The 17,625-nt window shown below is 27.4% G+C and overlaps 2 protein-coding genes across 4 annotated transcripts in view; both read left to right on the top strand.

The window, feature by feature from the left end:
* The first annotated feature begins 5,340 nt into the window (after window positions 1-5,340).
* The window catches only part of LOC107163278 (PFTAIRE-interacting factor 1A), a 54,274-nt gene continuing 41,989 nt past the window's right edge, over window positions 5,341-17,625 (top strand). For 2 of the 3 annotated variants that reach the window (XM_089219057.1, XM_089219056.1), the window contains exons 1-2: window positions 5,343-5,561; window positions 17,304-17,508. In XM_089219057.1, the coding sequence (XP_089075183.1) occupies window positions 17,320-17,508 (189 nt within the window). In that variant the 5' untranslated portion in view covers window positions 5,343-5,561; window positions 17,304-17,319. Of the gene's footprint in view, window positions 5,562-17,303; window positions 17,509-17,625 lie in introns of all 3 variants that reach the window. The other variant, XM_089219058.1, reaches the window with a different exon arrangement.
* Window positions 12,335-13,209, top strand: LOC149058337 (uncharacterized). The gene is made up of 2 exons (XM_089218360.1): window positions 12,335-12,866; window positions 13,157-13,209. Exons 1-2 carry the CDS (start codon window positions 12,335-12,337, stop codon window positions 13,207-13,209), a joined length of 585 nt encoding a protein of 194 aa, XP_089074486.1.

Raw genomic sequence — 17,625 nt, 5'->3', positions numbered from 1 at the left:
AAAAATAATAATTGTAATTTTTTTTTTTTATGGGAACCCGCGGTAACATAGACCATTGGGTGTGGGGTGGTACGGTAGGGGTTATTTTTGTATTTGTTTGTAGGTTTTTAAGTGGGTAGGGTTGTAACGCGTGTTTATGTATGTGTGGCAAGGATATGTTGCTAAAAATCCCGGGTGGTCACCCATCCGGGAGCTAGCAACTGCGGCCGGTACGTACGCTCAATGCGTTTCCGCAGATTGAGCGTACGACCGCACTTCACCAAGCCACAATAATTGTAATGTTTTAATGTATAAGCTTGTAAAATTTAATTATATTCGTGTGGCAAATTATCTATGTTGTTTTCATAATAATATTATATTTATAATGTTAACCACGATTAGTAACTTTAAAATATAATACATAGTGGCCTTTCATCGTGATCTAGGCTGACCCATAGAGGCTACAGTACCAAAATCCTGGCATACATATTAATTAGCATTTTAACTATTATATAGAAGGGGCGTAGTACCTATATATGCAACGTATTTCTTTACCTTTATGGCTTTATCTAATAATTATCATTATATTACCTATTTTATTTACTTATTAATCGCTTACTTTAATATAAGCTAAATAATTAATATAATTAATAATAATTTATTATGTAGAAACAATAGTTAAGTTCTCGGCCTATTACTGATCATTGTATGTAAAATAGCCAATCGGTAGGCAGTAGCCTCATCATGCATTTGTTATACTTCTCTTAAAGAGTGGGTTTATAAATAATAGGTACCAAGGTACCCACCTATAAACTCACAGCACTTTAAAAGTTCTCACGATCAATATATTATTAGTGTACATTACGTCATCTCGTATAGGTACTTATATGTTATATAGTTTATGTAAAAATAGTAATATTATGGTAACATTAATCACGTGACTAAACGAGTAATTTTTATAATTTTGTTCGTTTAAAAACGTAATATATTAAGTTACAATATTATTTGAATAAAAAATAATATTTATAAAATGTATAACATCATATGTGTATAAAAACTAAACATTTGTCATTTATATGTAAATTAGGCTGGTTAGGGTATTATAAACTTTAACGGTATTATGTTATGTAACAATATATTATAACATATTATAATATTTTATATGTCAAAGTAGAATAAAATATCCAATTTCTAACAAAATTGTATAACCTATATTAAATATCCATTGTGGCATGGTTAATGTCCACAACGAACAAATCTGTCATATAAATTACTATACTATGAAATCTGTCAAGAACAGACCCAAGAGAGCTTGGAAACTGTTTAGGCTGGAATTAATTTTATTCCCGGACATATAAACTACAAAGTGCCTTTAAAAATATAAGCAAACATTTGATACTCACGACCAGGGACATCTCTAGAACGACTAGAACCATTTATAGGGGGATCGAGGATAAAAAATAAAGGCTTAAACTCTGTTTTTGAAAATAATTGTTCTGTATGTAATTTTAATTGCTTATTATAAAATAAACATTTACTTTTATTTTTACAAGTAGGTTTTATAAGTAGGTTATAATAGCAATTATTATCTTATAAACAAATCATTTTTAGGTTAATTTTTATCCAACGGAGAAACATTTGGTGGCCTATCTACGACGCCGTGTAATCGGAATTGTACGATTTAAACAATTACTGATAATATCAAATTTATCATTATTATTATTATTATTATTATACATATTAAATTTTAATACCAAAAAAGATTGACAAAAGACTTAATTGTACCTTTAGTCGTTTATTTATGACGACCACTCAAGTATTGGTAATTTAAAAAAATACCTTTCCCCAACCACTTTTTTTTCATTTTATCAACTCATAATATCTCAGTAAGTTGTACTTTGGCCTCTTTACGAATATACGAGGAAAGAATACAAAAAATATAAAATATGATAATTTCTTTATTTTTTGTTTGTAATTAAAAAATCTGTCTTTATAGTCTCTATTTTTATTTTATTTTAGATTCGCGTATAATTTGAATTTTAATATTATTACGAGTATATGAAAATAGTTTTAAAATTTTCTAGGAACTGATGAAAACGAGTCCAACTGACGGATATAAGTACCGTTGAATAGAAAAAAATATCTTAAAGCAAATCGCTTTTTATATAATATCTAGTTTAGTGACCGTTACTAATGCAGCTAAAGATGAATGCGACTATAGTTAGCCAGTTAGGTACATACGTATTTTATAAAACCTATATTTATGTATCGTATCACATCATATATATATTATATACACATTAAAAGTACATATAAAACGAGAATTTTTTTTATTATATGAATTTATCGTGCACGAGTTTGGATACTTAAAGTAATGAATTAGCTGCAGCTAATCAACAGTAAAATCTGATTCTAATGATCCTTCACCCTTCACTAGCTAGTTGTGCTAATGCGACAGATATTTAGAAATTAATAGTAATAAGATCAGTCGATTAAAATGTTTAAGTGAATACTTTCAATTTTTCGTTGGTAAAACTGCCATTTTTATATTTATAATATTATTTGTTTTACAGATTTTGATTAAACCAAAAACAATGATTTTCCGAACAACAAAAAAACAAAAGCGCATATAAAAACGCAGTTTTAGATTTCTAAACACAAGTTTAGTATACCTTATATCTTATATAGTTATATAGTATATATCTCACATTCTCATATATTATGTTAGTCCGCCCGTTAATTACCTATAATCTATATATAATAGTTACTAGATATTGTTGATATGAATTTTTCCATTTTAATAGATGTTAGTATAATAATAAATTTACATCTATTTATAATTCAAAATATTAAACTAAAATTAAATTAAATTAGAAACTTATTAACATAAATATTTGAATTCTACATTTGAATAAATAAATTATTTTTTAACTGTTAAATTCATATATAGCAGGCTATATGAATTTACTTTAGTCTGTATACTAGTAAAATATCAAAATATTAGTATTTAATATTAAAAATTAAAAATATATACCAAAAACTAAAATGCAAAAGTTACCGAATTATGATTTTAAATTTGTACATGAAATTATAATTTAATGCGTTGTACGTTCAGAAACTATAGGAATTCAGCACGCCAGAAGAGCGAGATTTCCTAACTTGTTTATTGTTTCTACTCGTTTATTGATAAAATAATAGGTAGAATTAATTGAGTAGTAGGTTTGATGACGAACCAATTACCAAACGTTAGTACGATTTTCTTTTATACGGTAGTTTTATCGTAAATGCGTAACATCAGCATATTAATATCGAATATACGACTGTGATTCATGCAGTATTGTATTACATCACACACTGGTAAAAATATTAAAGATCTATAGAGTTTTTTTTAGAGTCGTATAATACTTATTATACAATTATTTGAGGATCGAAACAGCATTTTGCTAGGAAATGATATAATATATTATATTATGATATTATTATGTGCGCAAGGAAATGGCCGAGGCGCCTGCAACAAAACAATATTATTTATATATAATATATAATATGACGTAATATGTTATTATCATCAACGCTCATCATTCGTTAATGCAGATAAGTACTTTAGTAGTCAGATACCTTAATAAAGCATACAAATTAGTTCATTACTAAATATTTCCACGATGTCTTAATACTGTTTTGTATTTATCACAAAAAAAGTGTAATAGTAATAATAATAATAATAATAAAAATAATAATGATAATAAAAGATTGAAACACAGATCCACGTGTGATGTTACCCACAGTACATTTTTGAATTTCCTAAGTATATCAAACAGATCCAAGTTTATGATAAGAGCATTTTTACTTCTCTAACGAGTGAGAAATAATTGTAAAATTAAAAAATTTGAAATTCACTTAGCACATTTATGTAAACCAGGTAATGAAAAAAAAATAATAACCAAATTTCTTACTTTTATTTTAATCCATATAACTTAACATTATTAACTACACTGATTTAACTTAACAGAACACAAGTTGACTGCCACAGCCTTATCTTTTTTTTTCACTAAATTCCATTTGCCTTGAAGCAATTGATTTGTCTATGCCTTAGACTCTATGGTGCCAGGTAATCCATGAAATCATCTACTGACAGTGATTGAATTGAGGAGGAATGGAGTCTACCACCTTCAATTAATAAACATGTGTTTCTATTTCTTTTTATATATTATAATCATCTAAATATTACGGCATTCACATTTTTAAAGAACATTTTTGGCATCCCCCTTCTAATTATTCTCAATTCGAGCATTGTGACGTCTATCGATGTATTATATATAGTCATATATGTACCTATTGTACCTGCTGTATACAAAAGCGAATATTACAGATGTAGTTTTGGTATACGCATAGCAACAATAATAATATGATGATGATAATATTACATCGTATTCAACGTACATAATAAAAATTATTACGATCTGAGTTAATCACAATTATTTTATATACTCACGCGGTAGGTACTCGCCATCACGATCACCGCAGAGAATATATAATACATATAGTACTACCTCCAGTAACCACCTCCACGAGTGTACAACCTATATAATATTACTATAGCAATCGTAAATTCTGTGACCGTGACTTATGGGGATGGTGGGATGGCTAGTCGATGATTCGAGAGGGGGCACACATATAGACTTGACGTCGATTCTGGAACGGCCCCGTCGATCTTCGGTACAGTCTCGATATATTTTGGTCGCAATCGTAGTGCGTATCATGACGATGATAATAATAATATTACTGTGTTAATGTATACAAGTATAACGATCGTGATCGTAACAATAATATTATTATTATTACGACAGCGGTCGTCTGTCAATGATGCTTTAGTCGGTGAGCGTACGACAATCGTATACGTATAGGTATATACGTCTTATATATTTGGTATGTATACAATATTATAATGAATACATTTACGAGATTTTTACGACGGGCTTTTTTGCCGAGTCAAAAGGCCGCGTTGTTGTGCGGTATTATATTTTAGTTAAATACATTAATAATTATAATCTAAGTACTTACTCGTTATTGTTATATATTGTTATTACTATTATTATTTAATAATGTAACGAGAAGTGCATAATAATATAACGAGTTATTTTTTAAAACGTTTTTATGACGTTTTAATAATACGTATATTTATAACCGACGACGAGTATATTACGGTAGTACATTCGCGTAACGATATGTCAGCAGTGGCAGCGGCGGCGGCGGCGGTGTGCGGGTTTTAGCCGCATCGACCGCGTCGAGTTAAAAATAATAATAATATAATGATTATTAAATACTACGCCGACTGAACTGCAAAATATAATATCGTCTTTTGACTTGCCGGCCAGATCGGAGTCCGGAGTGGTGCCGTCGCGGTGTCCGTCCGCTGCAACGCGTCTGTAATAAATATTTAAATAATAATTATAACTATTTTTTTATTTTTTTTTTTTGAGTTCGCTTAAAAACCGTAAAAAACAACACAAGAGGGACGCGCTCACCCTCGATTCGTGGCACACATGCTGTTGATTTTTCGTCGTCATCGTCATAACTCACAGGTATAACTGTTATCTTTATATAGGTGCGTAATATCATAATAACGCACATCTCAAGCGCATATATTATTATCTGCAACGGCGAAGTCGAATGTCAATAATAGTCCAAGTTTGAAAATCAAATTGTATATTTAAAATGTATTATTACCATAAATTGTTGAGTGATTAGAGTTAGGTAAGTACAATAATTTGTGTACAAGAAAGACGAATTAAATTTTTATTTTATCTCTTCGTATTTTTTTTTTATTTTACTGCGAAATAATATGTCTATGACGTGTTGTCATGAAAAAATAACAGAATTTTATTGTGAGTTAATATTTTTTCAATAATAATCTTTTAATACATATTTTTATATTCGATCAATCATTTGAAGTGACTTTTTTAACTGAGTAAATTTGTTTTTTTTTTTTAATTGACAGTTTAAAGTCTCAAACTTTTTAGGGTTCAAATAAGAAAATTTACTCGCTCAGCCTTGTACAGTAGCATGTTAGTACAACTTAATTAAATATTAATTACAAACTATTCCAACTTTTATATTAAATGATTTTACAATTCTCTTTTCTTGAAATATTGCATTAATGTGAATATAAAAAGATGTATATATTGTGTCAAAAAGTTCACTGTCATAAATTTACATCAAGAAAACATTTTAAACAGTCGGTTTATCATATCGAATATAATATACTAATAAATAATTAATATGCAATAGTTAACAGCCAATAGAGACCCAATTGATAAGTGATAAATTAACCAATCATATAATATTATTTAGTATTTTATACCTAATTTATTATTACCATTAACATATTAAAGTAATTTGTAAACCTTGGTTGATAAGTCATTCATTATAGATATTTTCTGTGTGTCATCAATAATCATTCCTAATCATCTATAAAAAAAATACATTTAAAAAATATGTATTTTTATAATTTCATTGAAATATTTCCAATTTAAAATCCTAATCATATATAATAATATTATAGTATATTTTTGCCGATTTCGTTTACAATTCGTGTGACGACGATATTACTATTTTTTATAATTTGTCAATTTGTCTCGATGAATATTTTGATTATTAATTACTATTTTTTTTTCGATAAACTTTACTTCCCTTTTTTGTTCGGTTTTTAGATACTTATGAACTATTATTTATAAAAACAAAGTATGGTAAAATAATCTACGCACGTTGTTTATAATATATGAAACGATGATTGAATCTAGCAATGGTTGTGGATACTAGGCATTCGACCATTTGATTAAGACATTTTTTTTTGAAATAGCTCACGCTCGAATTTAATTCGTGTTTAGGTAGCTGATTGAAATTTCTTACATTATAATTACCATTTAAGAGGATTTTTATTTCAGTAAAAATATTAATATTAAACAACAATTCACCAAGTTTTCTCAAATGACGATGGTATAGTGATCTCTTAAAATTAATTAATTAAAATCAAGTTCAGAAGATTTTATCAACGGATCGCCCATTAGCCTCACTCATACATTTTTTTTCATTTACTGTTAAATATTGTGTACATGTCTTTATATTTACATACTGTATTATCATAAAATATAGAGATTGTATGTTTTCGAAAAACAACATGTTGACCGTACCTACCTTTATAATATCACCTCTTAACAGATTACTAAATTTGTATGAATCGCATGAATATTTCAATCGTATATTAGTTACTTTATTACTAGTTCATCATTTGTTTTTGATAATAAAAATAACAAACCACATTATTGTAGAATTTAGTATCTATTTTTGCTATACGATACTAACAGTTAAACAATAGTAAATGCAGATTAAATACTTTCTTAGGAAATGCAGTTATGTATTTATTTATGATTCATAAGTTTTAAGTTATGAATTGTGTTATAGTCATGTAGAAACTTTGAAATCTAAGCGTATATAATACATTTATTCATTTTATTCACTATTCTATTTAAAAACACTTTCATAAATTTTGTGATAAAAAAATTCAACCTTTAATTTTTACTAAAAAATTTTATTTTAACCATGATAATACTGTTCTTTATAATTCAGTGTATAACAAAGATAAGCAAAACAAATATTAAATTTTTTAAACTTGTAAGTTATAAACTTAAATTTGTGTTGAGAGCAAATCTTTGTTTTAATTACTTACTAAATATTTAAACATTTAATTAACCTAAAACTTTTCAGTTTCTTATGAAAATGGTCTTACCTATTAGTTTTAGTATACGTAAGTACCGTATTAGATATGAAATATTTACATTAAAACATGATTATATAATAACTATTAGTTTTGAATAGCAAATTTTTAGCGTAATTTATTTTTATCCTTTATTTTAATATAAAATATTTAAAACTGAATACTTAAATATTACAGTATCTACACAATATAATAATATTTTTATTATAACTTACAATACTATTGAATAATAGATGTATGTATATTATAATTTGTTCATTAGATGAAACCCACTCAGATGCCATAAAATAGTTAGGTCTAATATATTTCCTTCAGTTGTTTGGAATTATTTAAAGTAATTGCCATTTGCCATACGTACTTACACGTAGCTATAAGTCATTAAACTATTCAGTATAGTTAATGGTATATTATGTAAACAAAATACTAGTTTTTTAAATAACATTTTTTTTTTGTGATTTTGTTTCCGAAAAATTGTCATAACTGGTTATAATTATTTTTAACTTATAAGTAACCTACTTAAAATAATATAAATTTAAATCCATTATTAAGTATAAAGTTGTGACAATATGCATTTTTTTTCTTATAAACAAATAAACAAATAAAAGTGAATTGTTATGTTTTTATTAATGCACCTATACACATAACGAATGCTATATTAGCGTGATTATTGATATTTTATCAAATTAAGCTTGAATTATTAAAAAATTAGTAAAATATTATGAGACTACGTGGTGTGATAAAAATCTATAAATGGTAATGGTTTCCATTGAAACTATGTTATTAGGGTTCTTAATAGACCGGTGTAAGAAAAAATATAACAATTATTGCATGCGTTATTAAGTTTGTTTAAAATAATAAACGTATTACATTGAGTATTTTTTTTACTGTTTGTCCGGACCAACCAATGTTGGGGTTCTTTAGTGATAAACATTAAACAACACGCATCGGTCAAAAAAACAAAAATAGACATCGACGTAGCTGGCTCGTGTTCCGTTGACCTACACAGTACACATACATGGCTATTCTACTTAATGTGTAATGGATTTTTGTGTGTGCGCTTATGTATTAATTGTTTTTTTTCGTGGGAAACACAGTCAAATAAGCCTCGTGTTACCTATTTTTTTTTACAATACGCCATCTAAAAAATACAACCGCTAGTCGTTAGTACTCTTGCGCTGTTGAATATACTTGAAATTTATATACCTACTAGTATAATACATTATAGCTGAACAACCAATTTTTTTTCGGTTTTTCGGTTTTTATTTTTTTATTCATTTATTTTTTACATACATTGTTGATATATTAATAATATAATGAATAGATACATAATAATTAAACATACAATTACAGAAAGTCAAACAACGCAATTTTAATTATTATTAAAAAAGATAATTAAATACGTATATTGTATTCAATAATTCATTGTATACCTGCCTAATAAAAATCGTTATAAATTTTATGATATTAAAAGTAGGTAATTTGTAAGTAAATAATTCTAATACTATGTTATAATCTAAATAAAGCAGAAAACAGTTTAAAAAATGTGTTGGTTTATTTTATAGTAAATCATTTCATACAGACATTTTACTATTTTATAGATATTGTAAACCTATATATTATTAAAAGTTATAAAAAGGCTAATTTCAAATAATAACGTTTTCATAAAAATTATGAAAAAGGTAGTTGATAAAAAATTGTTGTAGAAATGTAAAAAATCGTTCTTTAATTATTAAAAATGGGATAAATTAAGATGATAAATTCTTGAAATTCAATTACAATATCAACAGGCTGCACTTCAATGGTCTACAAACACACTTACTCAATTGTTTTACACATATTTATAGTTCATTAAAAATGAAAATCTAATTGTACAGTTTAGTGTATTTTATTATTTAGGTAATTATTTATTTTTAATATAATAACAATATTCTGATTAACATTAAATATGTATTTTTTTTTTTTTTTTTTTATTAGAAATAAGCCTCGGCTGCGGAGGCCATTGGCTGACTTAGTTTACATTGTTAATTATAATTGTTGTATACACTATTTACATTATTTACAAAAACATTACACATATTACACATATTACAACATAATAGATTATAGATTATTAATTAGGTTGGTCTTGATTAAAAAGGACATCATGCGGCTAATGTTGTCTGGGTGGAGGGCTTCCGACATAATATTTGATACTCCAGCTTCTCGTCTGTCCGATTCGAAGGAACGGCATTCAGATACGATGTGTTTGATAGATAGAAGTGTACCACAACTGGCGCAAATGAGTGGGTCTTCTTTCTTCATCAAGTACTGGTGTAAATATGTATTATTATAGTGTAATAACTGTAATATGATAATATGCTTAAACTGTTGCCTAATTTATTATATTAAAGGAGTTAAACATTTATAATACAGTTTAGTGATTCGTTTACGTGAAATATTTTACAAGTATTTACTAACAAGACGCAGAAACTTGCCTTTACAAATTATCGTGGATAATTTATTATTTTTTATACAATAAAAATGTTATATTTTTTCTCCCCTATAAAACAATAGTGTATTAGTGCCGTACGTTTCGTAAGTTAACATATCGTTTGATTGTAAATAATATGTTTAGGTAACAAAAAAAGACGATAAGAAATATAGATCTAGTAAAATAATTATGTTATTCAAATCGTTTGCGAAAAATAGTTATAACTTATAATTTTAAATTTAATTTAATGAAGAACAGAATTTTATGAATGCTGTTTTTAATATTTTTTTTTCACAAGTACCCAGTTCTATATTCATTATTCAGGTTTAATCTAATGGTCTATTTTACTTTTTTTTTACTGGATCAAACATTAAAAAATAAAATAAATGTATGAAATGCTTTTATCATTAAAATAGAATGTATGTTATACACGAGTATATATTATAAAAGTACACACCACATATCTAGAATAACCAATATTATAATACTTTTCCATATTCATAAAAATCTGAAAATTCAATTTTTTATGTATACATATAATATTATACATGTATGCAATCATACTTGATCATGATTTATGTGCAGTAAATCCTGAACATAATACCAAATATACATTCGAATTTTTATCGGCTAAATGCAACCATTAAAAGGTGAATTTCTTAAATTTATAACCATTTTGAATCATTTAAAGGCAAATTTATAGATCATAAACACACTTGTATATTATTATTATGTAATAGTTTATTACATTTAAAAATAAAATAGTAACATAGGTAAATCCAAAAAAACAAATTAATTAAATACTTTATTCAAAACTAATTAAAATTAATTAAGAATCTAGACGGAAAACGGGAAACGGCAAGGACAATATTAAGAATAATAATAGCTAATAATATGTTTTATTGTATATTATTTATACACTGCAACGGTTATTTGCATTATAAATGGATTATTAAAAGTTTTATATTTTTGTGGGCGTTTATTGTTTTTTATAATTATTTAATTATAATACTCAGTTAAATTAAACTAAGTAAAAATTAAATGTATAGGTAGAATTTAAAGTTAAGCAACAAGTAAGTTCCTACGTAGGTATCATGAATTTATTATTTTTATAATCTATTTTAAAATTGATTTCAACATTACTATACTTACCTAGTTTCTTTTTTTTTTTGATTTTCAATACAATGTCATACTATAACATTAGTGAACATATTTTTTTAGCATTTAATATAATTATTCAAAAATTTAATCAGTATAAATTATTAATTAATTAAAATTTAAAAAGGTATTTACTGTTCCTTCGAATTATTATTTGTTGTTGTTAGTTTAAACGCAAACGTGGTTGAGAGGAGGGAACTTTAAATTTTTTAATATCAAAAATAATTTTCTATTTTTTCTATAGTTTAGACATACCTAATATCCTAATACTTTAATATTTTTTCACTAATTTGTTTACATTTTATCACGCTTGTTCTTTGTCTGCAGTTTTTTGGTGCATAGACGTGTAAAATAAACTTATTGTATCATCAAATATCTGTAAAAGCACTGTTAACTGCAATATTGACATTGATATACGTCTGAATCATAAATTAGGATATTATGATAATTTTTTTATATCCTTTTGAAACATATAGATATTATTTTCATTTTCCATCAACACGGAAATAATAATAATATTAAAGAATTGAATTTTTAAGTGACTGAATGTATGAAGGTAATGAGGAAAACTTTACATGTTATAATTGAAGTATAATAAATTAATAAAGCTTATATAGTATAACTAAACTAAAAAGTAGGATTGATTCAAAATGTATGTGTGGGAGGGGGGCAAAGCCCCCAACTAGAAAGTTTTAAATAATTTTGTACTTGGATCGCAGTTTTTAAATTGTTGGATTGGGCTCCTCTACCCAATAATTCCCAATCTGAGCAATATATATAATATACATAATTTAGTAGTTAATATATGTTTAAAAATTTTGCTTATTAATGTTAAATTAAAGAATAATATTGTTGATGCAATACTCAAAACAGTAGACCACATATTACTTAATCACGATCATGGAAACCCCCACAAAAGCAATTTAATCCTGTCCGACTCACTTTCCTCACTCATGAGCCTCAAAAACCCCTACAACGCTACAGATATAGCAAAACTTATACTTCAAAAAACTAGCCTAGCATATCAGACAGGAATCAAAATTTCACTAGTATGGATCCCGGGGCACAGCAACATAGAGGGCAATGAAAAGGCAGATCAAGAAGCCAAGAAAGCAGCAGAGCACACTGATATATCCTTATTAAATATTACTACATTCGATGACACTAAAAACCAAATTAAAGAACTAACTAAAATAAAATGGCAAGCACACTGGTTCGGACAAGCCACTAAATTGAGAAAAATTAAAAACACCATATTCAGTTGGCCCAATCTCCTCACAAAACGAAGAGAAAGAGTTATCATTAACAGACTTCGTATCGGGCATACTCGGCTAACCCACGGCTACCTCATGACAAAAGACGAAAAACCTAACTGCACAACATGTGGCACCGAACTAACAGTTCATCATATCCTCACAGAATGCCGACAATACACAGAGGCACTCGATCAGCTGAACATCCCAACCACCTTAGATGCAGCCCTCGGTCCAAATCAAGACTCCACATTCAAAATTTTGTCTTTTTTAAGAAAATATGAATTGTACGACTTAATTTAAAATTATCATATTTAAAATACCAAAAAAATGTAATCAATAATGTAAAGTTTAAGACTAATGGCCGTTGTCACCGATGTCCTTTTGATCAATAAAAAAAAAAAAAAAAATATTGTTGATATATTTGTTCTTACTTTAATTGTTAGACATATTAAGGAATATTAATAACAATTTAAATTGTTGATTTATTACGTGTTTAAAATGTATTATTTTAAATTCTAGGTCTTCTTAATAATGTTTCTTGTTTGACACAAGATTCAAAGTCACCTCGATAAAGCTTAATTCTATGAGACATAATTTTACATTTTTTACTTTTTTACTGAAACTATCGAACACGTTATTTTCTTTGCAATTATTTTTTCATGGAAGTAAAAGGTGAAAGTATTGTAAAACAAAAATATATATTGTACCAATTTAAAAAAAGTTATTCCATTTGAAATTGAAAAATATGGTGCACCAATTTAGAACTAAGGTTTCTTTTGATTGTATAGAGTTACCTCTATAATTAGTAAAATGTATTAGAACATAGTAAATTGCTAAAATCTCATTAACATTTTGACGGGCAGCCAGTGTTCTCTATTTTTCTCGATTAAATTCAGCTCAGTTTGCATATTATCTTATCCGAATAATCAAACTTAAACTGCTTATGTCGTATTCCACATAATGTTAGTAAGTTGCTTCATAACAATAAAATTATTGGATATTATTTTCAACTGCAGTGCAGAATATATCAGAAAACAAATATAAAATATTTTTGTTATGGTACCTACTTTTTTTAATATACATTTTAAATATATTCGAATACATGAGTATTCATGAGTTATCATTATAAATAATTATAATGAATTAAAATAAGAATTTTTTTTTTTTTATTGATCAAAAGACGTCGGCGATAACGGCCATTAGCCGTAAACGTTACATTGATTACATTTTTTTTTTTTAAGTATCTTAAATATAATATTTTAAATTAAATTGTACACTTCATATTTTCTTAAAAAAGTCAAAATTTGGAGAGCAGAGTCTGCATCTGGACCGAGGGCTGCATCTAAAGTGGTTGGGATGTTCAGCTGAATGAGTACATAAATAAGAATTAAGGGTATCGCTTCTATACAATTCATGTCAGATTTTATGACTATAAAAGTATCGATATTCTACATTAAATGAGTTAAATTGTCAGTTGATTATTGAATTTCGTAGTGATTTTCACTTAAATTATGAAGAAAGAAGAATGATTTAAAATGTATTCAATAATATATAAGAATATTATGTTTGAATTATGAATGTATAATGGCTGACAAATTTTAAATAATATGTAGGTACACCAATATTGCAGTGTGTTAAAATTGTTGTTAAAATCGGATTTTTCTTATGAAACTGAACATTTTCCATTTAAAACAAAAATATAGTTTTTTTAAATGTTGCATGCTTTTATGTTTTTATAAAATCACCACTAGATGGTCAAACTGATTTCATACCTACTTGAATAGAAATGATCAATATTTAATTCCGATCACGATGTAGAGGATATATATATATATATATTATATATTTATATAAATAAATAGAAATTATTATATCATTTCTATAATGTAAGATATAAGCAACATTTTTTCAATTAATTATGTTGGTGAGTTAACAGTACTTCCTACTATAGTTTTTAATTAAAATTGAATTATTCATGAAGGTATCCTGAAATATTTCAAAAAATTGAATTTCATTATAGCTTAGAACCCTAGCTATGTGTACGATATATTATATAATCGTTTGATTATTTTACGCAGTCAACTAATTTAATGAAATATGTGAACTGAGTGTGTTGGGTAGAAAATTGGATATACGTATTTTTTTAAATAGGTATTATATCGCTAAATTGCATTATACTTATCTTAAATCTAAATTATTTAATTCAATAAGATTAAAAATGTTCAATATGTTTTTTTTGAACAAATAAATATGCCGTTTGATTTGCGTCGTCGCGTTCGTCCGAACTGTGTACATTATATAGATAAACTTTATCATATTTAATACTACCTAATAATAAACCACGTATATGGATATATTATGATTTATCCTTGTAGCCTACACTTGACTTTTGAACTGGATCGGATGAAGTTAGCGTATCGTTTACACCTAAAATAAAACATTGAATGTTCGTTTTCATCCTTTTGCCTCGAAAACTGACAGCAGATAGAAATAGATCTGTGTGTAAAAAATATACCTACATAATTCCGTTTTCTATCCTATTTTCGTGTCCGATGTTAATGATGAATTATCGGTTAGGCTCGATCACACACAACACTACATCAGTAATGTTATATAAAAAACAGGCATATTTTATTATACGAATATAATAATATATTATGTTGTTTTATTATGATATTGTACGTACATATATACTACATTACTACTGTATGTGTGTTATGCATGGAAAGGCATAGGATCTATGTAATAGTATTATGTGCATGGTCAGCGCTGTGCTTGCCTACGTGGGAGGGCCGCGTCGTCGATGACAAAAATGAAATGTTATCGGGAGGGCTCACGATTTTAAAACCTCAAAAGAATGTTAATGCTCCGAAACGTTTATGGTCCGGTACTCTGGTGCAATATTTTTTACTTCTACCGCGGTGTCCATAAAAAACACACACGCGAGTCGCGCTCACACACACACACACACACACACCGGTGTTTGTAAGCCGGTACACGGCGGGACAGTGTGAAAGAGAGGACGAAGCGTAGTATAATAATGTATATAATGACTGTTTTATTTCGAACGCGCGGAAGAGACATTAACGCATCTTGTCTATATATAATAATATCACCGAACCGCACGCCGGTTAACCCTCCATCTGCAGAACCGCTCCGGTCCATCGCACAGTCAATTTAACGCGATGAATACGATGACCGTCTTATAATAATAATAATAATGATGATGATGATAATAATAATGACGACACCGGTCTATCGTACCTGTATAACGTATATAACATTATATATATATATTAATATATTATAGTCCTCGTCGGTCTCAACGGGTGTTGTGTTCTGCTGCCGCTATCGATAGTTAATATTATGTCCTTGTGGCGCGCGCCACCGACGAAGACGATTACCGTTCATCTAGTCGTCGTAAAATACGACCAATTCAACAAATTTACACACATATGCGCATAGTATTTTTATTTTTTATTACCATTACGTTTTTAAACCTGTAAATAAATGCGACGAATTCGTGTCGGTGGTTATTATATTACCGGTAATTTCCCTTGACAAAAGTAATGGCGCTACTCTTGCGATTAAGTCTTTTTGATTTTATTACATAGGAATTACTTCGTAACATTCGTAGGTACATATTATATTTTGATTGTTTTTAAGTACAACTGTTGATATTATAAATAACGATTTCCGTATCGAATGTTTGTAAGTTAGCGTATGATATACATGGGCTTAAAGTTTTCTGAATAATTGCTTGGAAGGAAAAATTATTTAAATTACTCGTCGTTATATAGTTCGACTATAATAGTTTTTAGAAACTTTGATTTTAAAAAATTATTAGAAATAAAAAAATTAAATATCTTTATAATATTTAAAAAATACTATTAAACTGTTAAATTTGCTTAATAAGAAATGTAGGTTCACGCCTATAGGCTATACTGCAATTGTCGACTTGCATTAATAATGCGATTATTATTTTTTAAAACTGAGTAGAAAAATTTGTCCTTGGTGAACTTTTAAAATTATCAAATTATAATCGTTTTTTTTTTTTTGATAATATACATATATTTTTTTCTGAATTGTTGTTATCTCCGAAAGTCATGAAATTATTTGTATGCTAAACAATAATTTAAAGCTTAAAATTTGTTTAATCGTTCATCAAATCAAAATATTATGTATTATTTTGGTTCCAAGTTCATCTTGCAAACAATCTCTCGCAGTGGTCTATACCGATATTTTATTTTATTTTGAATTCTTAACCGCCCGAAGGTTTTCGTGCATTTGATTTTTTTTTTAAATTCAAACAGTCGATGAAACGTGTATTCTTCACGGTTCACTAATCATTTTTAAATTACATACACAAAATGTGGGGCGGTATGTACTCAGTTGGCTACCCATAAGCGAGCGAGACACTAAATCTCAAAAAAAGAAGTAATAATATTGGTTCACCAAACCTACTGCTTCAAAATCCTTGAATTTCCGGTGAAAGACCTTACTATATTTATGGTTCAATAGACCCCGGTCTTTCTAGTGACAGACTGTCAAAAATTACGATTTAAATCCTGTAAAAACGTACAATAGGTTTATTCTATTTATTATTATTATGTATAGGTATAAGACATAAATATTATAGTGACTATATTGTGAAATTATTGTATAGGCACGATAACAGCAGAATGTGGCCATATATACGGAAAACAGAAAGCGTCGCAGAGCTTAAGATGAAATTCACCGGTAACCAAAATGTCAAAAACGGCATTGGGGTTTCGGGTAAACCAACAACCAAGATACCGCAGACGTGCACAAGTAACGTAGTGACAAAAAACTGGACGAAACAGAAAATTCCGGTTGTTAACTCCAAAAAAGTAAGTACTTAAATAATATATTATCTATAACTTGAGTTTTAAAGTTAGAAAGTAATGTAAGTAACATTTTATTCTACTTTAAATCATTTATTGTACAGCAACACATAATATATAATA

Source organism: Diuraphis noxia, unplaced genomic scaffold (genome assembly GCF_037042655.1).
Source record: "Diuraphis noxia isolate RWA-SAM2 unplaced genomic scaffold, SU_Dnox_SAM2 contig0002, whole genome shotgun sequence".
Lineage (NCBI taxonomy): Eukaryota > Metazoa > Arthropoda > Insecta > Hemiptera > Aphididae > Diuraphis > Diuraphis noxia.
This window is presented reverse-complemented; position numbering and strand designations above follow the sequence as displayed.